The 25,454-nt window shown below is 40.2% G+C and overlaps 1 protein-coding gene across 1 annotated transcript in view; it reads left to right on the top strand.

Annotated features, from left to right (window-relative positions):
* LOC122799228 (protein SCO1 homolog, mitochondrial) overlaps positions 1-21,001 on the top strand; it is a gene marked incomplete at its 5' end in the record, with an annotated part of 284,525 nt that extends 263,524 nt beyond the window's left edge. The window contains 1 exon segment of the mRNA XM_044068150.1: positions 20,625-21,001. Coding sequence (XP_043924085.1) covers positions 20,625-20,759 — 135 coding nt within the window.
* Positions 21,002-25,454: the final 4,453 nt, after the last annotated feature.

The following is a 25,454-nucleotide window of genomic DNA, read 5'->3' as shown; positions in this document are numbered from 1 at the left end:
TTTGAGTCCACCTTCTGATAGGCCGGCATGGAACAAGGGCTGCCCCTTAGATGCTATGGTGGTAGCAGCAGCCACAAAGAAGGAACTAGCCCAGGAGAGTTCCTTGGTTCATCCTCCTGACCAAGAGTCGTGGATGATGGCCCACCTAGGGAAGCGGGTTTACGCTTCAGCTACCCTTTTTATTAGTGTGCTGAACTACCTGGCAAAGGAGCTGGAGGAGTCTCCCCTAAGTCCATGTCACAGGAGGACAGGGTCTTGTTCTCTGCGAGGGTGGCCACTTTGAAAGCAGTCTCCAACACGTCCATGTGACTGCTTTAACATGCTACTGAAGGAGCGGCTAGGGTGGCTGGGTCTGACGTGTCCATGAGGCAAGACGCCTGGCTCAGATTGTCAATTTTCTGAACCTTTCAAGGCTTCTTTTGCCAATGCCCCTTATGATGGCTCTACTCTTTTTTGGTAAGACCGTCAAAGAGATGTTAGTCCAGAGTGAGAAGGATGGGAAGACGCTGTCTGCTGTCAGGATCCACTTCTCGAACCCTCAGCGGTCCGTTTCCCGGAACCAGAGAGGGCAAAAGATGTGGTTCCAGAAGTCACAGTATTCCCAGGACACTCAGGGCTCTTCCTCCCCCCAGAGGCAGAGGGGGACAGAATGGACGCTGGCCCAGAGGCAGCGGGGGTCCGAGGAATTTTGGGTCTCGATAACCTTTCTCAGGCAGACCTGGGCAGCAACCCTGAGGGGTGGCCCGACTGCTCTACTCTGGAGGCAGTCGGGGGATGATTGTCCTTGCACCTGGCGGCATGGGCGTCCTTAACATCAGACACTGGGTGCTTCATATCATATCCAGAGGATACTCTATCCCCTTTGTGGGTCCCCCCAAATCTCCCAAACACCTCCCGGACGTAACACCCACGCAAAGGTAGGCAGCAGCACAGGAAATTTCTGAGCTGCTAGTAAAACTAGCCATCAAAACCATCCCCCCAGATCAGTCCAGATCGGGCTTCCACTCCAAGTTCTTTTTGGTGCCAAAGAAAACAAGGGACTTAAGGCCCATTCTGGACCTTTCTACCCTGAAGCTGTCGGTTGCCAAAGGGAAGTTCCGGATGGTCACACTGCAGTCCATCACGCCGTACCTGCAAGAGAGCGACTGGATGTCCTTGTTAGACCTCCTGAATGCTTACTATCACATAAAAATGCACAGAAGCTCCAGGAGGTTCCTTCGCTTCCAGCTAGGAGTCAATCATTTTCAATTTCGAGCCTTACCCTTTGGTCTCACCACAGCCCCCCAGGGTGTTCACCAAAGTGATAGCGGTGGTACCGGCTCACCTGATGCTTCAGAGGATTCAGGTCTATCCGTACCCGGACGATTGGCTCCTCACTGCTCCCACCAGGTGTCTACTCTCCCAAACCAGGGATTATTTCTTGATCCTTGCCCTGCTTTTGGGGATCACAATCAATGCATCCAAATCACTCGTATATCCTGTACAGGTGATAGATTACATTTTCGCAAGGATAATACTTTACAGTGCAAAATCTTCCTGACCTCGGAGGGAGTACAAAACCTGAGGATGCATGTCTCTCTAATCTACCATTCTCATCTCCCAACCGCGGAATCAATGTTGAGGGCCTTAGGTTCAATGGCGGTGACTATAACGCTTCTCCCGTGTGCCCGGTTGCATATGAGAATTCTACAGTAGACTCTAGCTATACAGTGGTCCTTATTGGAACTTCCATTGGCATATCCAATACAACTCAGTCGAGTCTGTCGGTCATCCCTCATATAGTGGATGTGTCCTCCGGACATTTTGGAGGGATGACCCTTTGTTCCAGCCCCGGCCCAAGCCACAGTGACCACGGACACCTCCCAACTCTGGTGTGGGGGGGGGTCATTGTTCGGGCAGGAGAGTCCAAGGCCTGTGGTCCCCGGTAGAGAACAGCTTGCACATAAATGTTCTAGAGGTGAAGGCGGTCCTTTTAGCGCTGCAGGCCCTTCATGCCTTTCTTCCTCTGGGAACGATTACAATTCAGTGAGACAACATGTCAGTGGTCTGGTATATCAGCAAACAGGGAGGGACCAGATCTTACCCCCTTTGTCGCGAGGCCATAAGAGTGTGGAAATGGGCGATCTCCACTGGTCGCTTTCTCATCGCAACCCACATTCCAGGACGGTCCAGCATCTTAGTGGACAGGTTAAATCGGACTATTCTGATCCCATACGAGTAGTCTCTGAATCTTTCAGTAACGGAACGGATCTTCAGTGAGTGGGGTCAGCCTTGCTGTGATCTCTTTGCATTTCCTTCCAACGCGAAGTGCAGTGAGTTATTTGCTCTGAATCCCCTGCTGGGGGAGTCCCCCCAGAGATGCTATAGTACATGCTTGGCCTCCCGGTCTTCTGTATGCTTACCCGCTAGAACCTGTTATTCCGAGGTTTCTACAGAAAAATCGTCGACTGGGAAGCAAAGTGATCCTCATTGCCCCATTTTGGCCTTGCCAGGTATGGTTTCCCTTCCTTTGGTCTCACATTCTGGCTCCACCTTGGATCCCATTCAGTATCTGATTTCACACCCTTCAGGGATTCCTCATCCGAATCTGGACAGTTTGAAGCTCACAGCTTGGCTGCTCCAGTTCCCGTGATTGCTAGGACTCCTGGATTATCCTCCTCAGTTAGGTCTATTTTGGTGGCCGCTCATAAGTCTTCGATCAGGAAGGTTTATCGCAGCAAGTGGAAACGTTTTTCCTTTTGGGCCTCTCAAAGGAGTTTAGACCCTTTCATGGCTCCTATTTCTGCCATTCTTTATTTGATGTAAAAATTCTGCCACATAACTTATGGCGTGAAAATTTCATATTTCCATACCGGATTGGTCGAGGCCCAGGTTAACGACGACTGCCACCAGTACTGTTAGCCAACAGGGTGCTGGCGGAAATTGGGCTACTGTTGGCCGAAGGAGAAGAGGAGGGCGAAGGCATGCCCGAAGGCAGGAAGAGAGGAGGAAGGTTAGGAGTGTAGCATTGAGGGTAGGAACTTTGAATGTTGGCAGTATGACTGGTATAGGAAGAGAGCTAGCTGATATGATGGAGAGAAGGAAGGTTGATATATTGTGCGTGCAAGAGACCAAATGGAAGGGAAGTAAGGCCAGGTGTTTAGGAAACTGGTTCAAATTGTTCTGTCATGGTGTGGATGGCAGGAGAAATGAGTTAGGGGTTATACTAAAGGAACAATATGCCAAGAGTATTTTAGACATGAAGAGTGTCTGACGGAGTGATGTTTATGAAGCTCGAAATTGATGGTGTAATGATGAATTTTGGTAGTGCATATGCTCCACAAGTTGGGTGTGCGATGGATGAGAAAGAGAAATTTTGGAATGAGTTGGATGAAGTTGTGGTGAGTGTACCCAAGGGTGAGAGATTAGTGATTGGAGCGGACTTTAATGGGCATGTTGGTGAAGTGAACAGAGAGGATGAGGAAGAGATGGGTAGGAATGGTTTTAAGGAGAGGAATGCAGAAGGTCAGATGATTGTGGATTTTGCGAAAAGGATGGACATGGCTGTGGTGAATATGTATTTTAAGAAGAGGGAGGAGCATAGGGTGATGTACAAGAGTGGAGGAAGATGCACACAGGTGGATTATATCCTATGTAGGAGGGCCAGTCTGAAGGAGATTGGAGACTGTAAAGTGGTGGCAGGGGAAAGTGTAGTTAAGCAGCATAGAATGGTGGTCTGTAGGATGACGTTGGTGATCAAGAAGAGGAGGAGTGTGAAAGCAGTGCCAAGGATTAAATGTTGGAAGTTAAAAAAGGGTGATTGTGAAGTGGAGTTTAGGGAAGAGTTAAGACAGGCACTGGGAGGCAGTGGAGAGTTACCGAATAGCTGGGTAACTACAGCAGAACTAGTAAGGGAGACTGCTAGAAAGGTGCTTGGTGTGACATCTGGACAGAGGAAGGAGGACAAGGAGACCTGGTGGTGGAATGAGGAAGTACAGGAGAGTATACAGAGGAAGAGGCTGGTGAAGAGGAAGTGGGATTGTCAAAGAGATGAGGAAAGTAGACATGAGTATAAGGAGATGAGGCGCATGGCAAAGAGAGAGGTGGCGAAAGCTAAGGATAAGGCGTATGGAGAATTGTATGAGAGATTGGACACTAAAGAGGGAGAAAAGGACCTGTACCGATTGGCTAGACAGAGGGACAGAGCTGGGAAAGATGTGCAGCAAGTAAGGATGATAAAGGATCGTGAGGGAAAGGTACTCACAAGAGAGGAGAGTGTGTTGAGTAGATGGAAAGAGTATTTTGAGAGGCTGATGAATGAAGAGAATGAGAGAGAGAGAAGGTTGGATGATGTGGGGATAGTGAATCAGGAAGTGAAACAGATAAGCAAGGAGGAAGTAAGGACAGCTATGAAGAGGATGAAGAATGGAAAGGCTGTTGGCCCAGATGAAATCCCAATGGAAGCATGGAGGTGCTTAGGAGAAATGGCAGTGGAATTTCTAACTAGATTGTTTAATGAAATTTTGGAAAGTCAGAGGATGCCTGGGGAGTGGAGAAAGTGTTTTGGTACCTATCTTTAAGAATAAAGGGTGATGTGCAGAGCTGCAGTAACTACAGAGGGATAAAATTGATCAGTCACAGCTTGAAGTTATGGGAGAGATTAGTAAAATCTAGGTTAAGAAGGGAGGTGATGATTAGTGATCAGCAGTATGGTTTCATGCCAGGAAAGAGCACTACAGATGCGGTGTTTGCTCTGAGAGTGTTATTGGAGAAATACAGAAAAGGTCCGAAGGAGTTGCGTTGTGTCTTTGTAGACTTGGAGAAAGCATATGACAGGGTGCCTAGAGAAGATTTGTGGTATTGTATGAGGAAGTCGGGAGTGGCAGAGAAGTATGTAAGAGTGGTACAGGATATGTACGAGGGTAGTGTGACAGTTGTGAGGACTGCAGTGGGAGTGACAGATCCGTTTAAGGTGGAGGTGGGATTACATCAAGGATCAGCTCTGAGTCCTTTCTTATTTGCAGTAGTGATGGACAGGTTGACAGATGAGATCAGACAGGAGACCCCGTGGACTATGATGTTTGCAGATGACATTGTGATCTGTAGTGAGAGTAGGAATCAGGTTGAGGAGACTCTGGAGAGGTGGAGATATGCTCTAGAGAGCAGAGGAATGAAGGTCAGCAGGGCTAAGACAGAATATATGTGTGTAAATGAGATGGAGGGTAGAGGAATGGTGAGGATGCAGGGAGTAGAGTTGGTAAAGGTGGACGAGTTTAAGTACTTGGGATCAACAGTTCAGAGTAATGGTGAATGTGGAAGAGAGGTGAAGAAGAGAGTACAGGCAGGGTGGAATGGGTGGAGAAGAGTGTCAGGAGTGATTTGTGACAGACTGGTACCAGTAAGAATGAAAGGGAAGGTCTACAAGACTGTAGCGAGACCAGCTATGTTATATGGGTTGCAGACAGTGACATTGACAAAAAGGCAGGAGTCAGAGCTGGATGTGGCAGAGTTAAAGATGTTAAGATTTGCACTCGGTGTGACTAGGATGGATAGGATTAGGAATCAGTATATTAGAGGGTCAGCTCATGTTGGACAGTTTGGAGACAAAGCAAGAGACGAGATTGCGTTGATTTGGACATGTGCTGAGGAGGGATGATGGGTATATTGGGAAAAAGATGCTAAGGATGGAGCTGCCAGGTAAGAGGAAAAGAGGAAGGCCTAAGATAAGGTTTATGGACGTGGTGAGAGAGGACATGCAGGCGGTTGGTGTGACAGAGCAAGATGCAGAGGATAGGAAGAAATGGAAAGAGATGATCTGCTGTGGGGACCCCTAACGGGAAAAGCCGAAAGATGATGATGATGATTTATTTTCTAGCTGATATTTTTCAACATGGAGCTAGTTGTTCTACTGTCAAGGTTCAGTTGGCTGCCGTTTCTCATTTTCATGTGGGTGAGAATTCTGCCTCTCTAGCCTCCTCCAGACTGTGTAAAGGCTTTATCAAAGGCACTTTTTTGTTATGCCCCCCCCAGTCAAGGATCCTGTTCCCCCATGGGACCTTACTATGGTTTTTCAAGCTTTGGTCGCTCTGCCTTTTGAACCTGCTGCAACCGCAGATCTGAAATATTTATCTTGGAAAACAGCATTTCTGGTGGCTATTACCTCTGCCACAATGGTTTTAGAACTGCAGGCCTTGTCCATCAAAGTTCCTTATATGATTTTTCAGAAAGATAGGGTTTCCCTTCTGACCAATCCATCCTTTCTCCCTAAGGTGGCATCACCAGTCAATATCAATCAAACCATCAATTTGCATGTCTTCTTTCCTAATTTTACTAACAAGATGGAATACAAACTCCACCTGCTGGATTACGATTCTATTTACACAGGACAAAAAATTTTCCGTAAATCTGATCGACTATTTGTATCCTTCTATAAACCTTTTTTGGGGAAACCTTATCTCCAAGGTCACTATTGCTAGATGGATTTCTTCATGCATCTTTCAGGTCTATAAAGACAGAGGCATGTCTCCTCTGGGTCAGGTGAGAGCTCATTCCACTAGAACAATGGCCACGTCTGCGGCTTTTTGATGTAGAGTTTCTTTGGATGATATTTGTTCTGCAGCTACTTGGTCCTCATCTCATACATTTATTTCTCATTACAAATTGGATTTGACTTCCAGAAGGAGAGCATCCTTTGGTTCCGCGGTGCTCCGGAATATCCTTTCATGAGGGCCTCCCAGGAGGTTAGTAGCTGGGGACTCTTTCCCACAGGTTGAAGACCAAATGAAGTAAACTACTACAGATAAAGAAGTTATGTACTCACCATAACATTCCATCTGAGTAGTTCTACTTCATTTGTCTTCAACCATCCCTCCCTCCTTCCCCCAGACCTCTACATATGAACAGCCTACAGGCTGCATTTATAGGTCACAAGTATTTTTTCAGGTTTGGTTATCAGTATAAGATTCAGCAAACTCGATCTGGGGGTTGGAAGGTAGTGGAGGTGTATTAATGGGTAAGGGGAGGAAGTTTGAACTCGGAGCAGATGCTAGTAAGGTTGCCGGCTCGGATCCGATACGGATCTGGTATTCCACAGGTTAAAGACAGATGAAGTAGAACTTCTCAGATGGAACATTATGGTGAGTACATAACTTCTTTTTTTCATTCATTCCTCAACCATTGGGTTCAGATCCAGACCTTAGGTACGATTTGGTCATTACTATAGCTTGTGGCCAACTGAAACTCTCAAACTCCTCCTTATCCTTAATGCACCAACCCCTAACATACCTCAGGTCTCGTTTGCCGCTTTCGCTTATAGATGTGGTCAGCTTTGCTCTGGAGCATATTCAGAAGTGCCTTGATATTTTCCTTTCTATATTATTATATGTACACACAGTGTATTTCTCTTCTACCATTGCTGGTATTATTGTTATTTTTCCTCAAGCTTTAAAAATCTTAGGTGTATTCTTCAGTACCATTGCTGGTACAGGTTTACTGTTTTTCCCTTCCTTCTTACCCTTTAAAAAAAACTTTTTTTATTACCGTTTTGAGATTTTTTTCATGATGAAAAGTGTTAAAAAATCTAAAAAAAAATGTGGCTGGCCATAAGCTGCCTTACTCTGAAGCCCATGATCTCTGTGTCTGCTGCTTAGGCCCAGAACATCTTAATGTGCTTTGTGATATATGTCAGTTTTAATCTGCGGGCTGTAGTGGACCGATAAATTGTCAAGGGTCTTTTGCCTGCTTCTTTTTCAGAAGCCATATCTGGGGCTCATCCTCTAAAGTAGCTTCCAAGGATGCTCCCAGAAAGTCCCCAAAAAAGTTGAGTTCTTCAACTCCTTAATCAACAGAGCCTCCCCTTAAGAAATCCAAGTGAGATCCGAAGCTGTCCATCTCCAAGACAACATCTCCCAAAGTGTCTTCAGATCAGAGTACTTTGGCTCAGAAGGTGCTTTTTTGGGTCTGATAGTCCCCGACTATAGAGCTGTACCTTCTAGGGTCCCGTCTCCATTCCTTGAGAGACGTTGGTCCAAGTCTTCATCTGTTTCTTAATCTCAAGATAAAACGGACCCAACAGTGCAAAGTCCACAAATACCAAACAAAGTAGTCACTGCTGAGACGGAAATCTCTGGGGTTCCTTATTTTATTTTTCACACTGAAACATTAAAATAATAGAACGAACAGCAGGATTGAGCGCTTTCTTCCCTCAAAAGGGATTTCATCAGAATCAGTTAACATTTTCAAATAATTCCTTTTATATCAATCAATTATGACATCACCATTAGTTGTACTAAAAACTTCATTAATATTAAGTAGGTTTCTGACCAGTATTAAAAAAACATTTGTACATATGTTTTTTAAAAAATGTATGCATGTTAGTTATAAAATACATGCAGTTCATTCTGTTAAATTTATAAATATATACATATTATACAGTATTGTTAAAAAAACATTTAAATTTATTTTCCAATTAATGCCCTTTTATTTAAAATGGGTTTGATAGAAATGATTTCATTTAAGCCAGGCGTTTGCCCAGCTTGTAATTTAATTTGCCACCATGTTTCTTTGTCTTCTATGTGGCTTCTATAATCCCCACCTCTTGGTTCATGTGCAACTTTTTCTAATATTCCAAAATTAAACTCTATAAAGTGATTACATATTGTGGAATGTTTATATAATGCATTATTCAAATTCTTAGTAAAAATCTGATATGAATGTTCATACATCCTGTCCCTCAGCCTTCGTTCTGTTTTCCCCACGTAAAAGGCTGGACAGGATTTACACATAGCCAAGTATATTATACCTCTAGTTTGGCAGTTACCCTTAACAAAGTTGATTTTAGACAGGAATATGTTATTTAATGTAATGTGATCATTATTATATATATATATCTGCATTGAGAGCAGTTTCCACACTTTTTAGTACCACCATAAATTTTCTTACCCTTACCACTTTCAAAACTTCTTTTTAAATTCGGCCCTAATTTATAAACAAAATTGGGTTTATCCCCCCCAATGCCCCATAATTTTGGGTTATTTTTAAATATGATCCAATTCTTGTTTATAATATTTTCAACCTCTTTTGTTTTACTTCCAAAGGGTATAACCATAGCTCTTTCAAATCTGACACCTTCCGTTTCTCTTACTTTTTTACTACCTTCCTCACTTATATCAAGACCTAAAAGGGGCTTATATTTATTACCCCATTCTCCTAAAACATATTCTTCGTATTCTTGGATCACTTTTTTTGGGTACCCCCTTTCTTTGAACATTTTTGACACCTTTGTAAGTTCCTCCTCTAGTTCTTCCCTTTCAGAAGTCATTCTTGCAACCCTAATCATCTGTCCCTTTATGATACTGTTTTTCTGCTTGACCGGGTGGTTGCTCGAGTATTCTAAATAAGAATTACTGAACGTGGGTTTTCTGTATATTTTGGAACTAAAGCCATTACTTCCTTTCTTAATGTATGTGTCCAAATAGTTAAGTCCCATATTATTATATGTATGTGTGAACTTCAAAAAGTTTGTACACTCGTTTAGGTATAGCATAAAATCATGAATCATGTTTTCTGGGCCTTTCCACAAAATAAATATGTTGTCCAAAAATCTGACATATAATGCCATGTGCTTATAAAACTGGCTATTAAATACATAGTTTTGTTCCCAATGCAAAAGCACCATGTTGGCAAAAATGGGTGCACATGACGCCCCCATGGCTACACCCTTTGATTGCCTATAATATTCCCCCTCAAATAGGATGTAGTTGTTATCCAAAACTATCTCCATAAAGTCTAATAGTAATTCTTTTTTATTTTCATCCACATGGGTATTATTATTTAGGCTCTCTGTAAAGTATTCCATCCCTTCCTTTTTTGGAATACTAGAAAACATGTCTGCAATATCAATGGTTAATAAAAGCAAGTTTTTGTCCCAATAATCTTTTTTAATTTTTGATAGAAAGTCCCATGAATCCTTTACCAAATGTTCATTGTTAAAGATTTCATTTTTTAACCAAGAGTCTACTACCACTCCAAAGGGGTATGTTTTTGATCCTCTACCATCAATAATTGGTCTAAAGGACAAGGGGTCCAAGCCTTTATGTACTTTTGGTATACCAAAAATAGTTGCTATTTTTGGTTGTAATACTTTAAGAAATCTGTATAGTTCTCCCGAGATCCTTTCTTCAATCAAGTAATCTTCTAAATAGAAGTCAATTCTTTTGTGACTTATGTTTACTTCGTTAATTGATGAATGTTGGTAAGTGTTGAGGTCATTTAGTATTTCAAAAATCTTTTGTGAATATTCAAGGGAATTGTACAATACCATTCCCCCTCCCTTGTCGGGTCTCATGACTCTAATAGTCTCATCAGTTCTGATTTTTATCAAAATTTCATTTTCCCTTTTGCTTAAATTATTGTGTGAAAAGCTGCGTTTTTCATTACATTTTAAATTATAAATTTCTTCCTCAACTGCTTTTTCGAAGATGTTTATAGTAGGATCTGTTGGTGGAATAAAAGTACTTTTATTTTGTAGTTCTGGATTTTTACATCCTATTCTGGGTACATTTTGACCATCATACATATAAGCTAGATTTAGTTTCCTTGTGTACATTTTTAACTCTACAATTGTGTCAATGTAATCAAATGTTTTTTTAGGGACAAATTTTAACCCCTTCATACATAAACTAAAATGTTCTTTTTGTATTTCCATTCCTGTAAAGTTGTAAATATATGTATGATGGTCAAAATGTACCCAGAATAGGATGTAAAAATCCAGAACTAAAAAATAAAAGTACTTTTATTCCACCAACAGATCCTACTATAAACATCTTCGAAAAAGCAGTTGAGGAAGAAATTTATAATTTAAAATGTAATGAAAAACGCAGCTTTTCACACAATAATTTAAGCAAAAGGGAAAATGAAATTTTGATAAAAATCAGAACTGATGAGACTATTAGAGTCATGAGACCCGACAAGGGAGGAGGAATGGTATTGTACAATTCCCTTGAATATTCACAAAAGATTTTTGAAATACTAAATGACCTCAACACTTACCAACATTCATCAATTAACGAAGTAAACATAAGTCACAAAAGAATTGACTTCTATTTAGAAGATTACTTGATTGAAGAAAGGATCTCGGGAGAACTATACAGATTTCTTAAAGTATTACAACCAAAAATAGCAACTATTTTTGGTATACCAAAAGTACATAAAGGCTTGGACCCCTTGTCTTTTAGACCAATTATTGATGGTAGAGGATCAAAAACATACCCCTTTGGAGTGGTAGTAGACTCTTGGTTAAAAAATGAAATCTTTAACAATGAACATTTGGTAAAGGATTCATGGGACTTTCTATCAAAAATTAAAAAAGATTATTGGGACAAAAACTTGCTTTTATTAACCATTGATATTGCAGACATGTTTTCTAGTATTCCAAAAAAGGAAGGGATGGAATACTTTACAGAGAGCCTAAATAATAATACCCATGTGGATGAAAATAAAAAAGAGTTACTATTAGACTTTATGGAGATAGTTTTGGATAACAACTACATCCTATTTGAGGGGGAATATTATAGGCAATCAAAGGGTGTAGCCATGGGGGCGTCATGTGCACCCATTTTTGCCAACATGGTGCTTTTGCATTGGGAACAAAACTATGTATTTAATAGCCAGTTTTATAAGCACATGGCATTATATGTCAGATTTTTGGACGACATATTTATTTTGTGGAAAGGCCCAGAAAACATGATTCATGATTTTATGCTATACCTAAACGAGTGTACAAACTTTTTGAAGTTCACACATACATATAATAATATGGGACTTAACTATTTGGACACATACATTAAGAAAGGAAGTAATGGCTTTAGTTCCAAAATATACAGAAAACCCACGTTCAGTAATTCTTATTTAGAATACTCGAGCAACCACCGTCAAGCAGAAAAACAGTATCATAAAGGGACAGATGATTAGGGTTGCAAGAATGACTTCTGAAAGGGAAGAACTAGAGGAGGAACTTACAAAGGTGTCAAAAATGTTCAAAGAAAGGGGGTACCCAAAAAAAGTGATCCAAGAATACGAAGAATATGTTTTAGGAGAATGGGGTAATAAATATAAGCCCCTTTTAGGTCTTGATATAAGTGAGGAAGGTAGTAAAAAAGTAAGAGAAACGGAAGGTGTCAGATTTGAAAGAGCTATGGTTATACCCTTTGGAAGTAAAACAAAAGAGGTTGAAAATATTATAAACAAGAATTGGATCATATTTAAAAATAACCCAAAATTATGGGGCATTGGGGGGGATAAACCCAATTTTGTTTATAAATTAGGGCCGAATTTAAAAAGAAGTTTTGAAAATGGTAAGGGTAAGAAAATTTATGGTGGTACTAAAAAGTGTGGAAACTGCTCTCAATGCAGATATATATATATAATAATGATCACATTACATTAAATAACATATTCCTGTCTAAAATCAACTTTAAGGGTAACTGCCAAACTAGAGGTATAATATACTTATTATGAAATCCTGTCCAGCCTTTTACGTGGGGAAAACAGAACGAAGGCTGAGGGACAGGATGTATGAACATTCATATCAGATTTTTACTAAGAATTTGAATAATGCATTATATAAACATTCCACAATATGTAATCACTTTATAGAGTTTAATTTTGGAATATTAGAAAAAGTTGCACATGAACCAAGAGGTGGGGAATATAGAAGCCACATAGAAGACAAAGAAACATGGTGGCAAATTAAATTACAAGCTGGGCAAACGCCTGGCTTAAATCAAATCATTTCTATCAAACCCATTTTAAATAAAAGGGCATTAATTGGAAAATAAATTTAAATGTTTTTTTTTAACAATACTGTATAATATGTATATATTTATAAATTTAACAGAATGAACTACATGTATTTTATAACTAACATGCATACATTTTTTAAAAAACATATGTACAAATGTTTTTTTAATACTGGTCAGAAACCTACTTAATATTAATGAAGTTTTTAGTACAACTAATGGTGATGTCATAATTGATTGATATAAAAGGAATTATTTGAAAATGTTAACTGATTCTGATGAAATCCCTTTTGAGGGAAGAAAGCGCTCAATCCTGCTGTTCGTTCTATTATTTTAATGTTTTAGTGTGAAAAATAAAATAAGGAACCCCAGAGATTTCCGTCTCAGCAGTGACTACTTTGTTTGGTATTTGTTTCTTAATCTCGTTTTTACAGGAGTCTCACTGAAGCCGACATGGATAGAATGATGATTGTTTCTTTTGGTACAGATACAGATAAGGGTTCTGTTGGCTCCAGATCCCTCTGGTCAGGAAGCCTTAGTCAGATCTACCCCTCCAGTACTGGCTCTTTCTCCCATCCGACACTTCGTTTTGAAGTCCTTGGATCCAAATTTACTGAAACTGTATGGTTCAGATCCAAGAGTATTGGTGTCCTCTGATCCGAAAGTTTGTCTGAGTGCCCCAGCTCAGACAAGTTTGGAGGCGAGTGGCTCTAGGAACCGAGGCATTCTGGTTGGATCTGAGGTGTTGGAGTCAACTCCAAAGTTTTTGCAGCCATTTCTGCCCCTTGAAGCCTCTGCCCTGTACAGCTCAGCTCCAGCCATTGTCTCAAGTGCGTTGCCTTTGGGGCAGATGGAGCTGATGGGACAGAAGCATGGCTTCTCTGCTTCCTACTCCCTGGGCTGGTCTGCCTTCGAGGTAGTGGAGAGAATTTTCTCTGCTTCGGCAGGACAGATGGTCCCTCTCCCCTTGGATCTTCCTTCAACATCCCATGTGTATATGCATCAAGACCCTCGACATTCGACTCCACAGGACAGCCAGTCCAACCCCTCCAGACTATCCAGCAGGGTATTACCTTCTCTTCTGACACTTCCTCAGAACATCCCACCAAGGAAGTACTCAAGAAGAGAAAGTGCCAAAGAAGGCACTTAGATTTCCCTCAGGAATCTATTGTGGAAAACACAGACCAGCAAAGGGGAAGGGTCCCCCTGATCACCCAAAGACATCTCATATGGAGACATTCTGAAGATCTTCAAGCAATGGGGTGGTTGGTCATCCCAAATTCCTTCCCCAGAGGAATCTGTGTTTCTGGAGCCATTTGGATCTGGCCCATCTACCTCCTGGGCAACTCTGCATGCTCTTGAGCTCATTGATTTGATCTCTCACTGGGCATGAAGGAACCAGATTCAGTTGAACCTATCCCCAATAGATCGTGTTCTGGCATCTCTGACAAGAAGGGAACACTGGATCAAGTGAGTACCAGTAAATGCCATGGTCATGGTGGTGACCATGAAGAAGTAACTTGCGGAACAAAGTTCCACAGTCCATTCCCCTAATAGTGTCCAGGGCTTTTGACAGGCTCGGAAAGCATGTCTAAGCTTCACTTTGCTCTTAGGTCACTGAATTACCTGGCATATTTCAAAAGGTTACAGAGAGATTGGATTAAGGTATTGTCAAATACTCTTTCAGGGACCATTACTGCAGCAGCTCAAGCTTTGGTAGCCTCATAGATGGTATCCCTTCAGTCCATCTCAAATTTGTCCATGAGTCTTGTCTCCCATGCAGCTGAAGGTACCTCAAAGACAGTGGGTTCAGGCATCTCGATAAGGAGACATGCCTGAATGCGCTTTTGTGATTTTGCGGAACCGTTCAAGTCTTCTTTTGTCATTGCTTCTTTGATGGATATGCTTTGGTTCCAAAGCATGAGAAGGATGGAAAGGGTCTCTGTCTGTCTCTCTCTGTTGTAAGAGTATGTTTTACAACCCCGTAAAGGACCTTTGCTATGAACCAACGAGGGGGTTGGAAGATGTGGTTCAAATAATCTCAGGGTCATTTCCAAGATCCACTTGGAGATGGTTCCCCCAAAGGCAGAGGAGGGAATGCTAATGGAAGATGCCTTCCGCACAGCAGAGATTGTCCACAAAACCAGGGGTCTAGAGACACTTTCTCTGACAGGGCCTACCAGCGCTGCTGAAAAAAGGCCATATTGCCCCAAAAGGCAGTCAGGGGTCGTTTATCCCTGAATCAGAGAGGCATGGCTAGATATCACAAAAGACACTTGGGTGCAGAGGATTATTTCCAGAGGTTCTATAATTCCCTTTTCTCTTCCTCCTCCATTCTCACAAAAGTTTCCTGATGTTCCACCTAATAAGATGAAAGCAGCAGCACTGGAAATACAAAAGCTGCTAGAAAGAGTCATCCAAGAAGTCCCACCAGACCAGAAAGGATCCAGAACTTAAGATTCATTTTAATGCCAAAAAACAGGGGACTGGAAACCAATTCTCGATCTCAGCAACTTGAAAAAGTCAGTTCGACACTCAAAGTTTTGGATGGTCATGGTTCAGGCCATCCTGCCATTTCTAGGCAAGGATGACTGGATGTGCTCGATAGACCTTCAGGATGCGTACTATCACATAAAAATGAACAAGTGGTCCAGAATGTTTTTATGCTTCTGGCTGGGAGCCAATCATTACCAATTCCAAGCCCTGCTGTCTGGTCTTATTACAGCCCCCAGGGTGTTCACTAAATGCATGGCAGTGGTGGCAGCTCACTTGAGACTGCAGGGATTCTGGGTGTATTCGTACTTAGATGACTGGCTCATTACTGGTCCGACCAGGCATCAACTCATAATAGTGAGAGACCAGGTATTCCAAACTTGCTCCCTTCTGGCAATCACAGTAAACTATAACAAATCTCAGTTGCATCCATCTCATTCACTGCAATTCATAGGAGCACTCAATCCCCCTAAACAGAGAATAAACATTAAGATTCCAGGTCACAAAAATTATTCACACCACCAAAATTTCATCCTGATTAATTCTTCAAGCCTTGGGGTTAATGTTAGGAGCCATAGTTCTTGTTCACCTAGCAAGATATCCTCTATAAATTCTTCAGTGGATGCTAGCATCCAGATGGTCAAGTCTAAATCAAACGATGTTTATTCAAATAAGAATAAACAAAAGAAAATTCACAGCAGATTCCAAATAAAACTTGTAATCCACAAAATGAAGCAGCTTTTCAGGCAAAACAATAAAGCCCTGAGCAGGGCAAGCTTAGAAAATTGTGAAACAAACCCCACAAATAAGAATCACACAGGCATGCAAGAGTACCTTTGGTGGTGGATAAGGTCAGATCAGATTTTACAATGCCATCCGTTTATTCTCTCTCAACCCAAAGCATAGTGACCACAGACATATCCCACATTGGGTGGGGGACACTTCTTGGGAAAAACAGTCCAGGCACTTGGTTCCCTGAAGAGGCCAATTTGCATATAAATGTTCTGGAGATGAGAGCAGTGCTTTTAGCATTGCAAGCCTTTCAGGATGCTCTACCTTTGGGAACAGTTGCGATTCAAATGGACAGTGTATCAGTAGTTTGATACATCAACAAACAAGGAGGAACCTGGTCTTATCCCTTGTGTTGAGAAGCCCTCAGAGTGTGGCAATAGGCAATGTCATCCAACTGCTTTCCGTTAGCAGCCACATTCTGGGGAAGTCCAGCCTTGTAGACAAATTTAGCAGGTGCATTCTTCTACCTCACGAGTGGTCTCTCAAAAAAAAAAAAGTGACTGAGGTGATTTTCCGTCAGTGGGGTCAGCCTTGCTGGATCTTTTTGCATCTCCCATAAACAGCAAGTGCAGCAGGTTCTTTGCCCTAATCTCCCCCACAGGGGAATCACCAAGGGGCCCTCTGTTCCACAATTGGCCCTCCGTTCTTCTCTATGCATATCCACCAACCCCTCTAGAGTCCCAAATTTCTACAGAAAACTGTAAGGTTGAAGAGCAAAGTCATTCTCATTGGACCTTTTTGGCCTTGAAAGGTTGGTTTCCCCTTCCTTTGGCCTCATCTTCTTTATCCACCTTAGATTCTGGAAGCGATTCCAGACCTACTGTTTCAACCGACAGGCATGATTCATCGGGACATCTCAAACCTCAGGCTAACTGCGTGGTTTATCAAACACAGATCCCCTGAATCTGGATAAAGTAACCAACGATAAAAGTATAATATTCCAAAAAAGCCAACAACTCGTTGGAATACACATGGCAAAACAACACTTTAATACCAAATAGTAAAAATATAAAACATGTGAACGCTTTCACAGAGTCCTCTCTGCTTCCTCAGACATACTACAGTAACTGCTGCTATTGTTTAAATAATGATACATCTAGGTCACATCCAATCAGTTAACAGCATCTTGATTGAATAAATAAAAGTTAAAGGCATACACTATACAAACACTATATAAACAATCAATCATATAAATAGTGAACTAAAAATATATGTAAAAAACTGTAAAAACATGCTCTATAAAATTAGGTAGTGGTAACATTGTAAAATATATGTACAAATATTAGAAGATGTGACCAAACATAATAATCATTTTTCAAAGCCCTGTTCCTAAGAAAAGGTTTCAGTGAAGCCGTACTAGTTAGTCCAGGTGGTCTGTCAGCCTGAAGTCTAATTATCCATTCTTGTTCTGAAGCTTGGTCACATCATCTAATATTTGTACATATATTTTACAGTTTTACCACTATCTAATTTTATAGAGCATGTTTTTACAGTTTTTTACATATATTTTTAGTTCACTATGTATACTTTAACTTTTATTTATTCAATCAAGATGCTGTTAACAGATTGGATATGACCTAGATGTATCATTACTTAAACAAGAGCAGCAGTTACTGTAGTATGTCTGAGGAAACAGAGAAGACTCTGTGAAAGCGCTCACGTTTTATATTTTTACTATTTTGTATTCTTTTGTCGTGTGTATTCCAATGAGTTGTTGGCTTTTTTGGAATAACTGTGTGGTTTCTCCAATTCTGTTAACATCCAGAGAACCTATGCTGTCATCCCATGTCCATCATACACCTTTGTCTTCCCATAAAGCTTTCACTAAGAAAATGTACAAGAGTAAGTGGAGTCGATCCCTTTTCAGCCCCAACAAGTGTGCTAGAGTTTTTGGCAGAAATGTCTAATGAGGGAGCTAGCTCTTCTACCATTAAAAGTTCAATTGGTAGCAATCTCGAACTTTCATATAAGTTGACAGTTATTCCTTAGCTTCTACTAAGAAATGCAAGGCCTTTCGAAGAGGTACTATTTTACTTAGACCACCTTATATAGGTCCAACTTCTCTATGGGTTTGAACCTTGTTCTGCAGGTCTTAATCCATTCCTCCTTTGAACAAGCTGGAAAATGTGATCTTAAATTTCTGACCTGGAAGACCATATTTCTAGTGGCTCTTACTTCTGCCAGGAGAATTTCAGAACTTCAAGCGTTATCCTCTAAACCTCCTTATTTGATTTTCCATAAGGTTAGGATGACATTAAGAACCGATCCTTGCTTCCTTCCTAAGGTGGTATCAGAATTCAGTATCAATCAAACTTGCCCGTTTTCTTTCCACATTTGAAAAAAAGTGAATACATGTTACAATTGCTGGATCTTCATAGACAGTTGCATTTCTAATTACACAGAACCAAAGACATTAGAAAATCGATCAATTATTTATATCCTTTGCAGATAAATTGGGCGAATCTGTTACAAAGGTAACAATGGCAAGGTGGTTTATGGACTGCATAGCCTTTGTCTATAGTAAATCGGGCATTTCATTATCAAAACCTGTAAGAGCTCACTCTATGAGATAAGTGGCCACCTCGTCAGTATTTTTATCCAACCATTCCATGGATCACATATGTGCAGCTGCTGTTTGGGCTAATCCTTATCCTCATTAAAAATTGGCTCTGGTCTTGAGTGGAAGAGCAGCCTTTGGTTCAACCATGCTCAGGAAAAGCCTTCCTCAGAGTCCACCCTTGATATTAAGTAGCTGGGAACTCTGTCCCAGTGGTTGAGCAATGAATGAAAATTGACAATATCAGCTAAAGAAGTTATGTACATAACATAATGTTCCATCTGTTTTGTCCATTTTCATTCTTCCTCAACTCCCCATGCACCACCCCCAACCTTTGTTATCATGGACTTCTGGAAGAGCAGGACATTTTAAAGACCCCACAGTGTCTTGTATGGAGCACTAGATATTGGTTTTCCTTTCTTAGGGACATTTTTTCTGATATTTATTATTTATGTCATCTAGCAGACAAGATCTGAGGTATGTTAGGGGTTGGTGCTTTATGGATGAGGAGGAGCTCTAGTTTCAGTTGGCCACGAGCTGCAGTAACTGCCAAGTTGGATCCGAGGTTTGGATCCAAACCCAGTGGTTAAGGAAGAATGAAAGTGGACAACACAGATGGAACACCATGGTAAGTACATAACTTTTTTTCTGTAGGTCACCTAGAAGTGTCTAACATTAAAGCAACCAGTATGCCATGCACTCATTGACCACTGCAGAAAAGTACAATGAAGTAAGTTAGATTTTAGCCGGTAAAAACAAATATTCAGACTGTAGGCACAGTAAAAAAATCATACATTAAAAAAAAATAAATAAATAAAAATAAAGACTGTTCATGGGAGGGACTGTAGTAGGGAAAAGAGAGTGAGGGACGTGTATGGTGCAGAAGAAATGGAATCTGTTGCAGAAAAGAAGCCAGGGGCATAGTGTTCCAAGATCATTCTTAAGCAGTGGATAAATAAAGGAAGAGTTGAAAATACTAGATAAGGAAAGAGTGATTTAAGTAGAGGGAGGAAGCAGTGAAATCTATAAAAGGCTGAACTGTGACAAGGGATTGATAGATGAAAGTTGTACAGAGACCTACTTGTAAATATTATGTGACATTATATACTCTGCTTTATTAGAAGTGTAAAGCTGAAAAAAAAAGAACGGAAGAATAGTTGAGTGTTGGAGGTGTAGTGTTGAAGGAGTAGGCATTACTTGTGTTCTGGAAATGTAAGTGGGCACGGAAAGTCTGGAATGCGATTTGTGCCGTATAGAAGATTACTAATGTCATTTAACACATATGGTGGCAGTGTTGTTGCTAAGAGTTAAATGCTGTATAGTAAAAAGTGTAAGCAAAAAGAAAAGAGGATGCTGATGAGGGTAAAAAGCATATATTATGGAAGAGAAGTGGAAGGAAGGAAGGAGGGGGAAATTAAGAAATGGGGCAGTAGTATGAGTTTTGGAAGGTAGAATGGGGAAGAGGATGATGAAGGAAGGGCATCTGTTGTAGGGGCAGGAACTTAGCATTTGTTTTTGGATAATAATATGGTGAGTGGATGTATTGCTTTTAAATCGAAGTGGTACACTGAGGGGGCCTGAACACGGCTGTATTTCGGTATGGTTGAATAACAAGACAGAATAGCAAAAACGGAACCAAACAATCACAGAAGCACATTTTGAAGTCCCCTGAAACAAAAGCTGTACAGAATAATAGTATCATTCATGAACAAGGTTTCCATCACCATCTGCATCTCTTTTTCTTAAATCTGCCATTTAACAGTCTTCACCAAAACCACAAAATTTCATTACTGCAGATTGTATAGTGTCACAATGCATTGTAAAATGCATATTTGGCCATGTAATGTGTGATATTAAATGCTACTATGCACTTCCAACTTTGAGGGCACTTACCAGCAGAATGTATGGCTGTCTGTTACTGTCTTTATATTCATGAAGTGTAATTTTACGAAGAAAGCATTTTCTCTAAGCAGTTTTTTAATGTCTTGCATTTGATTTCTTTCAAGGTGGACCACACAATCATCATGTATCTTATTGGACCTGATGGCAGTTTCATTGAGTACTATGGTCAGAATAAGAAGAACTCTGAAATTGCATCTTCTATAGCTTCTCATATGAGAAAGTACAAGCAAAGAAGTTAACTGCAGTCACATTTTTGTCATGGATGTCTTGTCTTGTATAAATGTCCATAAAACTGAAAGAATTCTTTCTTAAAATACTATTCATTATTTATAAAGAATTGGTATTGCACCTAAATTACATTGAATTAGTCTTATTTGAGGTAGTATCGTATAGAAAATCTTCAATAAACATTTTTCTGTTTCCAATGTCTCATTTAAGTCTTTTTTAATAAAACTATACTGCTTTTGAAGAAGTGATGGCAGACAGTCTTTGTGTATTTCATAGTGTAAGTATAACATTTACAAGTTTACACTGCTGGCATATTTCAAGCAGTCAGATTCAGACATTTGCCTCCTATAAATTATAATTATTTTGTTATACCCGTTTGTTACATATTTAATTGCAAGTAGTGGTTTAGGCTTCATTTTAAGTAATCTTAGAGTCCTACTTCTACTTTCTGTAAATCTAAAATATGTTCATTTTTTAGCCCTAGACATCAGTTTCTAGTATCATATATATTTTTCATCAGTTTTACTGCGTGGATCTGCTATTGCCCTTTGAGTCTGTCTCTGCAGCATTGTTTGAAGGATGTCAGTTATAGTCTCTGTTTCTTTCCTGCTATGGCTAAGATATAATAATAATTTGCTTATATTTATAAACAACATGTTTTAGCATTTTTAATTTAAAACAGTAATTCTAGCTTTTTTGACATAGTGATGCCTCTTTATCTGAAGACTCCTCCTTTGGCTGTCATCATCCTGCAGGTAATTGCCTTTGCAGCACAGAAGTTGCTTAGCAAAGCAATGTAGAAGTTCTGTCTGTGTCATTAGCTTTATGATATGACCTGTTGAGTTGTCAGTATTTCTAAAGTTTAATTTGACACTGAGATAAAGCAGGCAGAAGTCCTTCCAAGTTACCTGGCCAAGAAGAACCTTTTTAATGTGGAAAAGAAGTGCCTGGAAAAATAATTATTTGTGAAGAAGGCTACCTCCTTGTCTTCCTCCCATACTCTTCCCCTGCATAAACCAACTGTATGTGGGAACATCAGTGGTAAAAACACAGATATTTTGTAACAGATATAAGGTAGGTATGTTTTAAAAGAGCATGAATGATAAGAAAAACATTAGTTTAAACATTATTCTGATAAGTGTTGCCGGTGGTAAACCCACTCTAACCCCACAGACAGTCTTCCTGCCTTTAAAAATGCAAGTATGGCTGTAATGTGAAGCTGACAGTAGCACTGGTGAAAATGTCCATTGTCTTTGACATTCCAGTGATATTAAGTTCAAAGGAAAAGATGATTTCCATAACTTTAAGTTGGAAGGAATCAGCAAGAGGCTGTCAGTGGTGGATTAACAAAGGTACTAGTTACCACCAGCAGAGAAGACACTGTTGCTGTTGGACAGTGTGATCTGACTTAGGAACTTAATAGTGCTGGTGAAGGATTTTCAGAGACTGCTGTCAAGGAAGAGGTGGTTCCTGCTGTAATGTAAATCTTCTTGTGTGAGTGCTGAATTGAGGATCACATGCATTTGTGTGAACCCAGAGCTGCTGAACTTATCATAGACACTTGCAATGTTCAGCCTTGGCAGAAACCAGCTACAATTTGCACATTGCTAAAGGCTTCTCGACCACAGTGAGCCTTGTAATGTCTGCAGGTGTTGGCACTACTGGTGCCCACAGCAATGCAGGAGGAAGAATAATTTGTAATGTACTGGCTGCTTTTCAGACACTGGTGGTAATCCAGCTGTGTAGGAAGCCTTAGCTGAGTAGCCTTGCCGAGGATACTTACCTTTAACTCCAAGGAATTTTGGGAAAGAAGTCTCCAACAATTTTTGAATGGAGAAAGGAGTGCTTGGGAGTAGTGCAGCTCCCGTAAAAGAAAGTTGGAGGAAGGTTGTTGCACCTGTGGAGTTTGCTTTGCCTGTGTGGGAAACTGTTGACATGTTCCCTACTTATGTAATTGCTACTGCTTGTTTTACAGAGAGATTAAAGGGAAATCTATGTGACCCTTGGGCATTTTTGTGCTAGCTTTGAGAGGCTGTGTGTGTACTATGTGGCCTGAGAATGCAAGCCTTCCTGAACTATTTTCACAAATCTGTAAGTGCTTTTTTTACAAGCTGCATTTCATTTAAGTTTTCTGCTTGTGTCTGTTTTGCCAAGAAGATCATGTTTTTATTTACTTGTTTTGTAAGTAAACCCATTCTGAATAATTACTGGACAATATTTGGAGCACAAGAATACATGAGCCAGGGAACTGAAGTCTATTACGTTAGATGGGAACAGTAGTAAAAACTACAAGCAAAACCTAGCCAAGCTAGAGTTTTCACTGCATGGTACCTTAAACCTCCTGTAATAGAGCCAATGGGATATATGTAAATGACCCCTTAAGGACACCAAGTGTTTCAGCTATATGGCTTCTGAATGTTCATGACGTTTTATTTTTTTTTTAATTTTTCTTTTTAAGTCTTTGTGGACACAGTCAGGCCAGTAAAACCAAACCCTCACTAGCTGTGGATATGCATGTTTTGGCTTTCTTATGCTCTTGTCAGCACAGCACAAGTGGACTGTTCAGCTATTCTTTAGAAACACAAGGTCTGTACATCCAGCTGATGTCCATAACCCCTAAGGTGTCTGCAACATATCTCAACTAACCACCAAACCAAAAAGTGGATGTTTTAGATGGAAACATGCTTAATTGTTTTGATTCAGGAGCCAATATGTTTGTGCTAAAAGTTAAAAGAATTCACCTGTGCTATCCCAACAAAACCTTTTAGAATTTGTTCGCTGATCGCATGTAAATGTTAGAGGGTTATCTGTTTAGCAATTTGCTCTTGTTTAGTTAGCATTTATTGTGGGTAAGACCACACATGTTAAAAATCTAGAGTCTTCTGAGCATTTCAGTGAGGTAAGATGTAAGAGAGAGAAGACAGTGCATTATATAAATATTCTTTGAAACATAAAGGGACACATTTTCTTTAATTGGTATTGATAAAGTGAATTGCAAAATGTGCATTTACAAAGTTTGTAATTAATATTTATTGACTTTAGAGCAATCATGGATTGTAAACCTAGGGGCTTTAGGCTTAATGATTATTTTTTTTTAATTTAGATTTTCTTTCAGCACATGTATCTGTTTGTGTGACATTCAATGGGAAAGATTTATTTGTTATAGAAATTGTTGAAAGTGTTATTCATAATTTTGTAGTGAGTTTTCCAATAAATATTTGTTTCTTTATACTATTTAATGTATAAAATGTCATTATTCAAACATTTGGTATAATTTGTACAAGAAGTTGGCTTTTTGGAGCCAAAGTTAAGCTTTAAAACAGATACACAAATGTAGGGGGATAGGTTCATACTGATGAAGATGTTCCAGAGTAGAAATCATTTTGTGGTTTGTGCTTCTGTCTTCAGCTTCCTTTGCAGCTGTGAAAATAAAGGCTTTGTAACCCACAGTTCTTTGATGTGTGCTGCTGACTTTTTTTGTAGTGGAATTTGACTTTGAGCTTCAGTACCATCTGGGCTTCCCTTTTTTTCCGGGCTTGGGAGATGTCACTTTTCAGTCCCTACCATTAACTACCCTGAAAGTCCTGCAGTTTGTGTTGTAGAACTATATGAAGAGTGCTTGCTAGGTTCTTTGTTGGGGAGTATAATCTCCCAGTGACAGGAGAGAGGGGTATACTCTCCCAATGACTAAGAAAGAGTTTGGAAAACCACTGGTATGCTATAAAATGTATGAACTGTGCAGCTAAGGGGTTGTGAACTGTAATCCTTTAAAACTCAGTGATATACTGCTGTGTACTGTTTGTATGTAGGCTAAAGCTGCTTAGTGTGGTCCTGAAATGGAGAAGATTATTAAAGCCTTAATGAAAACCATCACAGGTACTGAGGACCATCTCAGACAAATGGCAGAAAATTGTACATGTGCTACTGCAGCTGTCAGTTAACTGCAAGCCACTAATCTACACCCTAAAACTTGGGTACAGTGCCAGTCAGCAGTTTTTAGGCTCCAGGATAGAAACAACACCAGGAGTGTAGCAACAACATTTGTTTAATTCACATCAGCAGTTGCTACAACACAACAACCACTAGCTTCTGTGACACCAGTCCTCTGAAACCCCTGGAAACAGTCAGTCACTGAAGAAATGGAGTAGAAGGTGGTGGCATGATGTACGTCATGGCCTTCCAGATGGACAGAAGAGAACTAGCCCACAACGGAGTTGGTCAGAATTTTATCTGCACATCTTATAGGTACTTTGAAAGCATATATGGATATGGAAGATACAAATGTTGACTACCAAACACTGAAAAGGATCTTTTAGCTTGAGCAGGTGCTTTACCGAAGGTAGAGACATACAGATGGGCATTCATAGTTTGATATGGAGTCTGTGGTTAGAGACTGATGTAAAAGATATAGGAAACAAATAGATGCATTAGCAGTGGAGAGATTTCAGATAGCACTACCTAGTGGTTTACAAAATGTGTTTTTCAAAATAATGTGTAAACATCTGGACAACTGGTGGTAATAGTAGAACATTTGGTGGTGTCAAAGTGCAAATATTAAGGCAGATATGCAAAAACAGCAAGGGTTACTAACAAGCCTTATACATCTGTGAGTGTAAGCAAACAAAATAAGTATGAGTTTATTTTTTGAGAACCAAAGAACATTATCTGAAATAATTTCCATTAAATGTTTTAAGAAGGGAAAATAA

This window comes from Protopterus annectens, chromosome 4.part0 (genome assembly GCF_019279795.1).
Source record: "Protopterus annectens isolate FY-2018-M chromosome 4.part0, PAN1.0, whole genome shotgun sequence".
Classification (NCBI taxonomy): Eukaryota; Metazoa; Chordata; order Ceratodontiformes; family Protopteridae; genus Protopterus; species Protopterus annectens.
The sequence above is the reverse complement of the archived record's forward strand: the minus strand, read 5'-3'. Positions and strand labels throughout refer to the sequence as shown.